This window comes from Dipodomys spectabilis, unplaced genomic scaffold (genome assembly GCF_019054845.1).
Source record: "Dipodomys spectabilis isolate Male_0828 unplaced genomic scaffold, ASM1905484v1 ptg000030l, whole genome shotgun sequence".
NCBI lineage: Eukaryota > Metazoa > Chordata > Mammalia > Rodentia > Heteromyidae > Dipodomys > Dipodomys spectabilis.
In genome coordinates this window covers 7,117,513-7,131,692 of record NW_024870707.1, presented here as the reverse complement: position 1 = coordinate 7,131,692, position 14,180 = coordinate 7,117,513, and the positions used below count along the sequence as shown (strand labels likewise).

Sequence of the window (14,180 nt, the reverse complement as noted above, 5' to 3'; positions counted from 1 at the left end):
TGGTAGAGTGCTAGTCTTGAGGGAAAGAGTTCAGGGACAGCTCTCAGGCCCTGAGTTCAAGCCCCACAATTAACAAAATGAAATTAAATGAAATAAATAAAAGAAAGCTTTGGCATATATGGCAGGATGGGCCTACAGAGGTCTTTGAAGGGAAGGGGATCAGGGAGTTGGTTAGTTGCAGACATGGGGCTGGAACTGGGGATCAAGGGGGTGATCTGGAGATCGCACTAGCAGGGCAGAACCTGGATCTGGGGACACGTGCAGATCTGGAAATGACACCATTTTGACACAAGTAGAGGAGACTTGGGTGCAGTGATTGGATCCAGAGTCAGTGGCTGAAGCCCTGAGGCCAGGGGTCAGTGTGGGGGTGGGGAACGGCCACTCTCACCTGTACAGGTGACCCAGGCGGGCCTCCCTTCGCTACTGCACTCCTGGTGCTGGTCCAGGACCTTGCACAGCTGCCAGCCGCTTCCGTTGCACACGATGGCAGGTGCCAGCGGCCGTGTGCTGTTGAGGGGCCCGCTGGTGTTCGCCGCAGTGGGCACAGGCTGCAGCTCTGGGGTGGGCGATACAGGCTGGGCAGGGGTCTCTGCCATGCCACAGCCCAGGGCCTGGCACACGGCCTGGGCGGCCTGGAAGTTCCAGAGTGCCCCGCAGGCGGGCTTCCAGGTCCCCCTGAGTTGGACTTCCACCGTCCCGCTGCAGCTGCTGCTCCCATTCACCAGGCGGACCTCCAGCTCCCCTGGAAGTGTCAGACCAGAGGTGAGCTCCTCATGGGGCTCAGACTTCCCCAATGGAGGTGGCTGGGTCTACACCACTCACCCAGGGCACCACCTTAGCCAAGGCCCTGCAGGTCTGCAAGAGGAGGAGGGGGTCCCGTGGGAATTCCCAGGTGCCCCTGCAGGCTTGACTTTCCTGGAGTCAAGAGATGAGGGGCTCCAGGGGGGCTCTGGAGGTTAGACGAGAGGGGGTGGAGGTGAGGGTCCCACAATCCTCTGTGTGCCCTTGTCTACAAGATCAAGCCCTGGTGCTTGAACTCAGGGCCTGAGTGCTGTCCCTGAACTTTTTTGTGTGTATGCTCAGGCCTAGCCCTCTGCCAGTTCAGCCACTGCTCGATTACCAGCTTTTCTGGTGATTAACTGGAAAGAAGAGTCTTGCAGAGTTTCCTGCTCTGACTGGCTTTGAATCGCGATCCTCAGATCCCAGCCTCCTGAGTAGCTAGGATGACAGGCGTGAGCCAGAGAGCCCAGCACATGGGGTACCTGGTATGTGTGACAGGACAGAGTCCTGGCCCCTTGGGGCCATGTGGGACCCTTGGAGAACCGGTGTGAAACATGGACTGTTCTATGGGAAAGGGGCTTTTCCCCCCTCCACATCCCTTTCTATAGGAGCCATACATCATCTTTGTCCAGGCTTGTGCACCAGTGCAAACAAAGCCTTCTCCCTGTACAAAGCAGGTCCTCAAATAAACACCCACTGAACACATCAAAGGCAGGTCTGATGGCACCTTCCACCCCACAAGAGCTATGGCATGTTCCCCCCAACCCCCTCCATGAGCTCCATGGCCTACACCGATGACACAGGGGGAATCCAGAGGTGAACTTCAGTCCCTGGACCAGCCAGAAGTGTTATCTGAATTTTCCTTAAAAAGTCTACTTCCCACCGCACGCTGGTGACTCACACCTGTCATTCCAGCAACTCAGAATGGGCTGAGATCTGAGGATCCTGGTTCACAACCAGGCTGGGCAGGAAAGTCTGTGAGACTCTTATCTCCAATGAACTACAAGAAAACTAGAAGTGGAGCTGTGGCTCAAACTGGTAGTGTGCTAGCCTTGAGCAAAAAAGCTCAGGGATAGTGTCCAGCCCTGAGTTCAAGCCTCATGACTGACCAAAAAAAAAATCTGTTTTCCTTCCTTTTTACCCCAGCGTCTCTCTGATCTCAGATTGCTGGCTGTGGGCCCCTGGAAAGATTGAGTACTTACCTGGCTTCCCTGCCTTCAGAAGCCTGTTTTCAGCCCTGCTGGTACTGTGTTTGTCAGCCGGGGCTGGAGATGGGAGACCTACAACCAACAGCAACCACGTGAGTGAGTAAAATCGGATGTGGAGGTCACAAAAGTCCCCAATGGCAGGACATGCCTTCTGGAGCCTGCTGTGGGCATTTCCTGTTCCTGTGGATTATGTACGTAGGTTTGGGGCATTCAAGCCTGGGCAGAATGACAGGTTGAGCCAAGGGTAAGACGGAAATGGTGAGCCTCCTGTACCTGAATCTCCTCTACTATGGGACATCAGAGGCTCCTGGGTTCCAGGTGTAATGGCAAGGTGACAACTGCACTTGAATTTTGCATGAGTAAGAAGTAAACGTTAGCCGAGCACCTGGCTCACGCCCGTAATCCTAGTTACCCAGTTGGCTGAGATCTGAGGATTACAGCTCAAAGCCAGCTGGGGCATGAAAGTCTGTGAGACTCTTATCTCCAATTAACCACCAGAAAACCAGGAGTGGCGCTGTGGCTCAAAATGGTAGAGCACTAGCTTTGAGTGAAAAAGCTCAGGGAAAGCATTCAGGCCTTGAATTCAAGCCTTATGACCACCACCATCACCAACTACAAAAGTAAACTTTAAACCAGGCACTGGTAGCTCATGCCTTGTAATCCTAGCCAATTCAGGCAAGAAAGCCTGTGAGACTCTTACTTCCAATTAACTTCCAAAAAGCCAAAGTAGAGCTGAGGCTCAAGTGGTAGAGTTGCCAGTCTTGAGGGAAAAAGATCTGGGACAGTGCCTAGGCTTGGAGTTCAAGACCCGGGACCAGCACCCCCATCTAAGGGGAAGGAGTATACTTGTTACAATAGCTCAGCTTAGTGGGCTGAGCTACAGGCAGCTCGTTCTCAGAGGCTCCCCTGAGAAGTTTCTACCTTCACACCCATGAGCGCAAGCTTGAGCATGCACATACCCCTCTGCAGACATGGCCCTCTTACCAGCTCCCATCTGGGCCATTTTATCACCCAGACAGAAAGCAATCAGCCCTTTAATTGCGCATCCTCACCAACTCCCTGGCTGACTGTCTTAGCCTGATCCCCAAAGGAGAAATGGCTCAGAATTCAGAGCACAAACTGTAGCAAATGTAATATTCAGAGCAAGAATTCAGAGGCCCACAAGTGAATCCTAGTTCCCACAGCAACGGTCCCAGGGCTCCCATGTAGTTTTCAATATTTCTGCATATGTGTGGGGAGGGAAGGAAGGGGGGTTGGAATGCTGGTGTGTGTGTGTGTGTGTGTGTGTGTGTGTGTGTGTGTGTGTGTGTGTGTGATAGTACATTATTGTTACCTTGTTTGTATCTGAGCTTGTGTGAGAGCAAATTTTTACAAGGAGGCTTCAGCTCCCTTGAGCCTCCCCTCTCTCTGGCCTTGGGAAGCCCTTTCTCGTACTAAAAGACACACACGTTTTCTCTCAGACCAGGAAATTCTGGACTCAAGGCATAATCTCCCTCGCGGTATCTGAGATGGTGTCTGATATGGTTTAACAGAGGGTGAGCAAGAAGCTGCCATCCAAGGTAAATTAATGAAATACCTCACACCCAAACCCTTTGCGTGTCATATGCATTCCCTTGTCCCCTGTTCCAAAAACAAACTCCTCTAACTTCTATAGGAGCCAAGCCAAAAGCAACCATACCCCCTCCAGGCAGAAGAGGGGCCCTCCTGAGTCAGGACTACTTTGTGGGTTTTTTTTGGGGGGGGGTGGTTTGGACTCAGGGCCTGGGCCCTGTACCTTAGCGCTTTTGCTCAAGACTAGCACTCTACCATTTAATCTGCAGCTCCACTTCTGGCTTTTGGGTGGTTAATTGGAGAAAAGAGTCTCTCAGATTTGTCTGCTGTGGCTGGCTTTGAACCTCGAGCCTCAGATCTTGCCTCTTGAATGGCTAGGATTACAGATGTGAATTACCAGTGCCCAGCTAGGATCACTTTAGTCTAATCCCTCTCTTTACATTTCAAGTTGATTCCAGAGTTTTGTAGCAATAACATTTCTTTGCAAAGAAACCATTGTCCTTTCCCGTGAATTTGCTTTAGACCATGAAAATGCCCAGACTTAAAAATATCCCTTGCAGTTTTTAGAACAGTGAGCAATGGGAATGGAGTGGCTATCCAGCTCTGCAGAGACTACTGAATAAATCATGGCCTAGCATGGCGTGACATCTTAGGAAGCACTCATAAAGAAATTGAGCCCGGGGTATGACTCCAGCAATAGAGTCCTGGCCTAACAAGAAAGAAATCAAACCATGTCGGATGCTGGGATTTTCATGCTGTATTGAATAAGGAAAACAAGACTTGGAGAAGAAAATAGCAATGGAAAAAAAGAATTTTTAAAAGGCTGAAGTTTATGAAAAGTAAATTTATTAAATTCAGTATTAAAAATATTTACAAGCCGGGCACGAATAGCTCACACCTGTAATCCTAGCTAATCAGGAGGCTGAGATCTGAGGATCATGGTTTGAAACCAGCCCAAGAGGGAAAGTCTGTGAGACTTTTATCTCCAATTAATCACCAAAAAAGCCAAAAGTGGAGCTGTGGCTCAAAATGGTAGACCACTAGCCTTGAGCACAAAAGCTCAGTGTTCAGACCTTGAGTTCAAGCCCCAGGATTGGCAACAACAACAAAAATATGATATATAACTTATATTTATAATATATATTGATTCATTTACAAAGTTTACTAGTTCCAGAAATACTTTGATGGACCCCCAAAGAAACATGTACTTGTTAAAAGTGAGTGAAAATTTTTTCCACTTCTGACCATTTATACTTGCTGTCTGTTCCCAGTCTTGTGCTGTACCATTAAATTAGTTGCCTGTCTGTTGTTTAGGATTTTTATGCCTCCTCCTTCTTCCTGTGCTGATGACATTAGAAAATTACAGAATGTAAAAAGTGTGTGTATGGAGGGGGGTGGCTAAAGTTTAAAAATAAATCACATATGATCTAAGCCCAGATATGGAAAATTAAGTACATACGTTAACATGTAAAAAAAATAGAAATCACTAAAACCAGAAGGGACTATTTATATCACTTGGCTGAAGTAGAAGGTCATTATAAACACACTGGAAATAAAATCCTGTTAGAAATGTTCAAAAACACTCCATCATGGAGTAGTCTGTTTCTCTGATAGAATAAAAAAAAAAAAATGATAAAGCTTCATACTGGTGGCTCACGCCTGTAATCCTAGCCATCTTTGAGCTTTCCCTATTCAAGGCTATTCAACCCTATTCTGGGTTTTTGATTGTTAACTGGTGAAAAGAGTCTCACAGACTTTCCTGTCTGGGCTGGATTTGAACCACAATCTTCAGATCTCAGCCTGCTGAGTGACTAGGATTAAGAGGCAGGAGCCACTGCAGTACAATTCAGCCTTTTTTGTTTTGTTGTTTTTTGTTTTGTTTGTTTTAGTCAGTCATGGGGCTTGAACTTAGGGTCTGGGTGCTGTTTCTGAGCTCTTTTTGCTCAAGGACAGTGCTCTACCATTTTGAGCCACAGCTCTACCTTTGGTTCTCCAATGATTAATTGGAGATAAGAGTACCATGGACTTTCCTGCCCCAGCTGGCTTTGAACTCAATCCTCGACCTCAGCCTCCTGAGTAGCTGGGATTATAGGTGTGAGCCACCAGTGCTGAGCTGAATTCAGCCTTTTAAACTCTCGCACTGTGTCACTCAACAGACGATGTTCACCTACACTCAAGGTGTCTTCTGTGCATGTCTGGATTTTAATTCTGCCTCTCCTCCATCACCAAATCCAAGGAGAAGCAGAGGGCTTCTGCTGTGAGGTGGCGAGAAGACAAGATTCATGCAATGCGATAGGTTTTTTGTGGGAAGTTTAATTTCTGCAATCTCTCTTTGTGTCGCTGAAGACATTGAGAGCCTGTGAGGCTTGCCCTCTTGAAAGCTGAGAAATGAGTCTAGCCATTCCTGCATCCAATTCTATTAACATCGGCTGAACTTGTTCCGCAGGCCATGGCTGGGCAGGTATTAAAGAGATAAGTGTAAATGGAATGATCTAGAGAGTAGAAGTAGCATAGTCTTTCCCCAGGCACCAATTTATTTGCATCACAGTTTCCACTCAAGAAAACACACACACACACACACACACACACACACACACACACACACACCATACATATTTGGCTACTCCTAGGGCTTGACTCAGGGCCTGGGCACTAGCCTGAACTTTTTTTTTTCTCAAGGCTGGTGCTCTACCATTTGAGCCACGGCTCCACTTCTGACTGTTTTGTTGCTGGTATTGCTGGTCATGGGCACAGTCCCTGAGCTCTTTTGCTCCTCATTTTCTGGTGGTTTATTGGAGATCAGAGTCTGCCGAGGCTGGCTTTGAACCAGATCCTCAGATCTCAGCCTCCTGAGTAGCTAGGACTACAGGTCATGAGCTCCCAGCTCCCAGCCTCATTTCTAGCTTTTTGTAGTTCATTGAAGAGAAGAGAATCATTGATTTTTCTGCCCAGGTTGGCTTTGGATCACTTGAACTGTGATCCTCAGATCTCAAGTAGCTAGGATTATAGGCATGGCTCACCAGTGCCTGGCTTCAAGAATATTTTTTGTTTTCATGATTTAGGAGAGGTGCTTTGGTAGGCAAACAAAACAGTAGCCTGCACCATCCCTGCCTGCCTGTCTCTAGCTGTGTGATCTTGGGAGTCATGAAGCTCAGCTAGATCTTGCTGGGGCACAAGCTCTCTGAGTATACATAGTCCAGGTGCCCTGGAGGATTGCTTCGAGGAGGGTACTGTGATTCACAAAAACCGCACAGGACTTGGTATGTGCCAGCTGCTGGCATTTTCCTTCCACCCGAATCTTCCCTCCTTGCTGTGGTTCAGTGGACTTGGTATACCAGGTACCCCTGGATCAGCAAGGCCATTGCAAGCATTGGGATGACCCTCAGAGCCCCTCACCCTTCTCTGTAAAGGGACAATTCCAGCTTTCCCAAGAGATGCGCCCTTTCTTCCTCCCACCCTGTCTTTATTCTTAACCCATATCAAAGCTGCCTTTCATTAGTAACTTGGCTCCTTGCTACCTGGCTCTTCAAACATGGCATCCCATGTTCTTGGAGAATAGATGTGAGCTGCAGTTGCCATGGCAACGGGAGTTTGCTCTAAAAGAGAAGGCTCTCTGGTCTTGGCATCCGGGGCTCACTCAGGCTATCTCTTTTCTGCAGATACCAGATGGCAAGATGAGGCCTGGAGAGTGACAAACACCTCAACAAAACCCCCAAGGCATAACAGTAAGGATCTGGCTCCAAGAGACCTTAGTAGGATGGAGATCCTGGCCCCATCTCCCAAGAACTTGAAGCATGGAGTGGAGGAGGAGGATGTCTAGATTTCCATCTGCAGGGAAGTCTTGGATGAAACATCTGATTAAGGAGAAGCCATCTGCCTGGTCTTATCAAAGGAGGAAGAGCTTTAAATTTTAACTTCCTCTGGTCTTTGGTGCTACGTGGGCAATTCTCTTTATGTGCCTGACTTGCCTCCTTCCCCTCAAGCGTGTAAAACTTCCCAGGACTCAAGTAAGACCACAAGAAAACCCCATTCCTTGCCCTTTCTAAATGCCTAACAAGAGTTTGTCAAAGCGAGGCTCCAATAGATCACTCCTGTAATCCTAGCTACTCAGGAGACTGAGATCTGTGGATCGCAGTTTGAAGCCAGCTCTGGCAGGAGAGACCATGAGACTCTTACCTCTAATTAATTAGCAACAAAAATAGTCAGGAATGGAGCTGTGGCTCAAGTGGTAGAGCATCATCCTTGCATGAGGAAATGACAGTTATGTGAAATTGTCCCCAGTCATTGGTTGAGATGAAATCTCAAGAAATTTTATGCTGGGGCTGATCTCAAACCTCAATCTCCTGATCTCTGCCTCTCAAGAGTAGCTGGGATTACAGGTGTGAGTCACTGTGACTGGCCAACATAAAAACATTTCTTTCAATGAAAGCATATCTAGAGAATCTTTGGAGTCACATCAATACACCTTGCCAATGAATATATAAAGCCAGAAAAGTTGCCCTGACTTCTCAGACTTTCTGCCCCTCTGCTGCACTGGGGCGGGGAGGGAGAGGGGGTGGTGGTGGTGGGCAGAACCTTCCTCAAGGAAGAAGCTAGCTGTCTGTGAAGGGAGACAGAAAAGTGACCCATATGCAAGTGGCTGCCAGGCGGAGCAGGCACTTCTCAGAGAAGATACACAGGACCCAGAAGCAAGGCCACAGGGAGATGCAAGTTTTCCCCCACTAGGCTGCACACTTCAGGGGTAACCAGTAGACCCTGTCCCCTGCAGGGGGACACACTTAGTGGGGCCATTCTAAAAAGCCTGTCCATACCAGAGGATTGTCAGAGCTTTTTCGATTTGTGATATACGCAGAGTAATGGATTACTAACCTAGCATGCACAGGTGCACTTGCTGCTGTCAACTGAATTGTTCCCCCTCAAAAAAGATACATTGGAATCCTAATTCCCAGTACTTCCAAATGTGAAAGGTCTTTATAGAGGACATCAAGTTGCAGTGAGGTTATGAGGCCCCGATCCATCATCATGACCAGCGTCCCCATGCAACATCCTTAGCCATAAAAGAAATACAAATCAAAACCAAATTAATGATTCCGTGTCACTCCAGTCACAATGGCAGTCATCAAGAAAAATCAGCTCGCTGGCAAGGATGTAAGGAAAAAGGAATGCTTATATACTACATAAATTAGTGCAACCACTCTGGAAATAAGTATGGAGGCTCTGCAAAAAGGAGAAAACAGATTTGCCTCATAACCCAGCCATTTCACTCTTGAAAGTCTATTTTAAGAAGAATAAATTGCCAGGCACTGGTGGCTCACCCCTGTAATCCTAGCTACTCAGGAGGCTGCGATCTGAGCATAGCTGTTCAAAGCAACCTGGAAAGAAAAGTCTGTGGGACTCTATCTCCAATTAACCACCAAAGAGCTGGTAATGGAGCACCAGCTCCATCTGAGAACATAAGGCCTCAATTTCAAGACCTGGTACCAGTACTGGCATGTGCACATGCACATGCATGCTTGTATACACACACACACACACACACACACACACACACATACACACCTCCAAAGATCTAAAAACATACTGCCTTATGACCCTGCCATACCACTATACCACTCATGGGAGTCGGTCAGGAGAGTAAATCAATATATCAGAAAGACACTTGCAACCAAGGCAAATAACAACAATAAAAGAAAAAACAGAAAACACACCTGCATACCCACATTTATACACATACACACACACATATACACATACATATAGGTATATATGCATATGTACATACAACATATATGTGTATAACAGCATAATGAAGCCTATCAAATGCTATTGGCTCACACTTATAATCCTAGCTACTCAGGATGCTGAGATCTGAAGATCACATTTAGAAGCCAGCCCAGGAAAGAAAACCTGTGACTCCTATCTCCAATGAACCACCAAAAAAGCCAGAGGTGGAGCTGTGGCTCAAGTGGTAGAGCACTAGATTTAAGCAAAAAAAGCTCAGGGATAGCACCCAGGCCCTGAGTCCAAACCCCAGGACATTCTCTCTCTCTCTCTCTCTCTCACACACACACACACACAAGGGTAAAGGAGAGAAATGTGGGCATGGAAGAGGAGGCGACTATGTTCTAAGTGAATACTGTGTTCTTGGGCATCAGCTTCCAGAACTGTAGAACAAACTGGAGTTTGTGATACTCAGACTGTGATACTAAGAGACTAAGTCACCTACACACAAAACTATCACAAAAGTCACCTCTAGAAAGCTGGGTGCCAGTGGCTCACGGCTGTAATCTTAACTTCTTAGGAGGCTGAGATCTGAGGGTCACAGTTCAAAGCCAGCCCAGGCAGGGAAGTCCAAGAGACTCTTATCTCCAATTAACCACCAGAAACCGGAAGTGGTACTGTGGCTCAAGTGATAGAGAGCTAGCCTTGAGCTGAAGAGCTGAAGGACAGCCCCCAGGCCCAGAATTCAAGTCCCACAACTGACAAAAAAATGTTTTTAGAAGTCACCTCCAGAGGGGTTTCTAGAGAACTCTGTGGAGGGAGGAGAGGAGCCAGAAAGATGGAGGGCGGAACCTCCTCCATAGCCAGGGGCCTGTAGACTCCAGAAGCCCACATGTGGGTTTCAGAGCCATGGGGCCATGGCTAGAACTGAGTCCCACAGATGTGGATGACTAAGAATGAGCCTCGAGAGTCCTCAGGGAACTGGGATCCTGCCCCTGGCAGAAAAGTGAGGGGCTGGCCTATGAGTGGTACTTGTTTTACCTCAGAGAGGTTTGGGGCCCTGCCCGAGTTCCCAGAGCAAGTGGTGAAGCCTGGAATCAATTCTGGTCTCACAGAGTCCAGAACCCATGTTCCTATAACCATCTGTCGAACAGGTCCCAACCTAGCCCAAGGCCTATCTGCTCGGCCACCTTCATGCTCATGGTGCCAATTACCCTCAGTGAGCCCATGGCTCACAAACTCCCTCCTTCCAGAATGGAATTCATGCCGGGTGCCAGTGGCTCACACCTGTCATCCTAGCTACTCGAGAGGTTGAGATCTTCTAAGGATCATAGTTCAAAGTCAGCCTGGGCAGCAAAGTCTGTGAGACTTTTATCTCCAATCAACCAGTACAAAAGCTAGAAACAGAGTTGTGGCTCAAATGGTAGAACACTAGCCTTAAGAGGAAAAAGAAAAATGAAAGTCATTACTATGTAAAAGTGCTGGGTGAGACTTCTCTCTCTCTCTATTTTCCATTTAATGTGGTTGTTACAACATTTTCAAGTAAGGATGACTAATGTGTTTACATCATGTCTGAATTTTCAGCTAGAATGGGGGTGGGGAGGAATAAACGTTGGTAAAACTGAGCCATTATTATGACCCTGGGTTCATCTTTATCCAACCAGGGCCTCAATCTCCTCGTGATCAGAGGAAGGGTTAGTGCCCAGTGTGGTGGTGCATGCCTATAATCTTGGCACTTGGGAGGTTAAGGCAGAAAGATTTCAAGTTCAGGGGCAGCCTGTCCTAAAGAGACCCTGTCACAAACAACACAGGGCGGCTTGGGCTACTTGGGGGTCTGACTGAAGAAGTGGGGGGTACCCCCTCCCGACTCACCACTTCTGATTATAGGTTGTGTTTTCCTCTCACACAACACAGACCCCCACCATCCACTGCTTCTACCCACCTACTGCTTCCGCCAACTAATGAAGCAGTTCCTGCAGCAGGCTTGGTTCAGAAGAGAATTTAACATGTAATGGTATGAAATCACATGGTGAGCAAATTAATGCCTTTTCCAACTCTTCAATCCTCATTACATCAAGAAGACAATCTCAGCCAGGCACCAGTGGCTTACACCCATAATCCTAGCTACTCAGGAGGCTGAGATCTGGGGATGGTGGTTCACAGTCAGCCCAGGTAGACAAATCTGAGAGCTTCTCATCTCCAATTAGCCACCAAAAAGCTGGAGGTACAAGTGTGGCTCAAGTGGTAGAGCAGCAGTCCTGAGTAAAATAATTAATGGACAACATGAAGCCCTCAAGTTCAAGCCCCAGTATTGGCACAAAAGGAAAGGAAGAAGGAGGTAGAAGGAAGAAGGAAAGACTCACTGTAATGCTACTCAGTCTTTAATAACCTCTCGTTTTTAAACAAAGGGGAAGCTCAGACCAGCTTGATAGCAGGCTGTATTCTGGTTCCTGTTTCCAGTGTGTATGTGGATATATCCTTTCCTATTTAAAACTGTCTGCTGACTTCTCCGTTTCCCGTGGATTAATTCCAAACCCCACTGACCCTCCACCTCCCTTTCTCCCACTCCCCTGCCCTCACTACGTCTCTGTAGGTGTTGGTCTCCCTTACCTCATGCCCACTGTGGCTGCCGCTCCCTCTGCCCAAGTGTCTCCTCTCCGATGGAGCTCTCAACTCTGCTCCTCCCCAGATCTCTGCTCAGATTTCCCCTACGGCCTCACCTGGGTCTCTGCCTCTATTAGTGTTCTTGGTGCACATATTCCTTTCTGATGTGATACTTGTGTGTGTGTGTGTGTGTATGTGTGTGTGTGTGTATGCACATGCATGTGTGCGTGTGTGTACTTGTGTGATACTGGGACTTGAACTCAGGGCCTGGGTACTGTCAGCTTTTGCACTCAAAGCAGGTACTCTATCACTTGAGTTATAGCTCCACTTTGGGCATTTTGCTAGCTAAGAGTCTCACAGAGTTTTCTGCTTCAATTTGTGATCCTTTGATCTCAGCCTTTTGAGAAGCTAGGATTACAAGCATGAGTCACTGGCACCTAGCTTGTGATGCTAGTTTTTCAAATATCTTCACCTGTTTGTCTATTTCTCCTGTGAGCGTACAAGGTCCTTGAGGACTGGGGCTTTGTTCTGTAAGTTCTGTGGCTGGAGTCAGTGCCTAGCAGACGGTGGAGACTCAACAAACGAATGGCAAAAATTGAAAGAGTAGATGAAGAGTTGGTTTGGTGGTAAAGAGATGTTGAGCCAACTGTAAAATCAGAAGAGTAAGATGACAGCCATCAGAGGTTCTACTTGAGGGCAAACTCCAACCTGACCTCAGTCCTGCCAGCCTTCAGTGTGCTCACCCAACTGGCTCTCACCTGCCTACTGAGCCAGCAAAGAAGATCAAGTCAGAAATAATAAATGTAGAAGGGATGATCGAATTATAACATCACCCTCTGCCAACTGTCATTATAACTGATTGGGGCATGGATGATCAATAATAGCACAGCTAGTGAGGGAAGATTTGAATGGATCCAAATATCTGTGCATTTATTTAATATATTCTCAGAGAATCTACCTACAAGATACACGCTAAATACAAAGAGGAAAGAGTCTCAAACGATAACACCTTAACGAGACCACTAGTTGATAGATGAGCCATGCTCCTCCTGAGACTCCGCACTGAGTAGGAAACCTCACAGCTGTGGAACTCTTCCCAAAGGAGCCTGACTCACATCGAATCATGAATCTTCGGCCTGTACGTTTCATATAGAAAATCAATGTCTTCAAAGAGAGAGGGAACCTGATAGATCATCGTGAAGAAAGGCAAATGAAGAGACATGAGAATTAAATGCATCAAATTAAATAGAGTTTTCTGTGGGTTATTACTGAAACAGCTCCAAATAAAATCTGTAGTCTAGTCCGTAGTGTAACCATGTTAATTTCTGGTTTTTGCTAAGAGACTGTCTTTATTTCAAACTAAATACTGTCTTGCATGGGGGCAGGTGCCTGTAGTCTCAGCTATTTGGGAGGCTAGACAGGAGGATCATTTGAACCCATAAGTTTGAGACCAGCCTAAAGAACAGAGTGAAGCTCTAAGACTCTCCAGAAAAGAAGAAAAAGAAAGAAAGAAGGAAGGAAGGAAAAAAAGAGAGGGAGAGAAAGAAAGACACTGCAGAGGTGGGGCAAGAAAAATGAGAAGGAAAGGGAAATGCATAGACAAAAACAGGCAAAAATCAGCCTGGCACCAGTAGCTCACACCTGTAATCCTAGCTGCTCAGGTGGCTGAGATCTGAGGATCGTGGTTCAAAGCCAACCTGAGTAGGAAAGTCTGTGAGACTCTAATCTCCGATAAACTATCAGGAAAAGCTGGAACTGGTGCTGTGGCTTAAGTGCTAGAGTGCTAACCTTGAACACAAAGAGGCTCAGGGACAGCACCAGGCCCCGAGTTCAAGCCCCAGGACTGGCTGGGGGGGCGGGGGGGGGGGGGGAGACAAAATTAAAACACTGAAGTATGTATGAGAAAGGGACCTTATGTCTACAACCTTCTCTCAACTAGTCCAGAACAAAGTAACAGATGACACAAACTCGACATTGAAGGGGGAAAATGATCAAGCGAGGGGCTCCGTGACCCTGGAGGCCTCACTTCCCACTCAACATTTCAGTTTCATCTTCTGACTCCAGGGATGGGTTGGTGGGCAGCCTTCTGGGGTTTCTTCTAGCTTAAGGCTGCTATGGCATTTCTAGAATTCCATTTGGGCAGAGCAACACAGTTCTCCAAGGAACTGAATTCATCTGGCAAGCATGTTTCCCCCAAAAGAGTAAACCCATAAGTGAGAAACACAGAGGACCGGGCTTCCTGTAGTCCGGGGGTGCAGCCTCATTTCTGCCCTAGTCTCTCAGGCACCCCTCCCAGAAGAGAGGCGCACCCTAACT

The 14,180-nt window shown here is 47.3% G+C and overlaps 1 protein-coding gene across 3 annotated transcripts in view; it reads right to left on the bottom strand.

The window, feature by feature from the left end:
- Positions 1 to 14,180, bottom strand: part of Cd6 (CD6 molecule) — a 43,427-nt gene that overhangs the window by 9,595 nt on the left and 19,652 nt on the right. For all 3 annotated transcript variants that reach the window (XM_042676537.1, XM_042676536.1, XM_042676538.1), the window contains 2 exons: positions 1,983 to 2,060; positions 389 to 742 (listed from right to left, as the gene is read on the bottom strand). In XM_042676537.1, the coding sequence (XP_042532471.1) occupies positions 389 to 742; positions 1,983 to 2,060 (432 nt within the window). The remainder of the gene's footprint in view (positions 1 to 388; positions 743 to 1,982; positions 2,061 to 14,180) is intronic.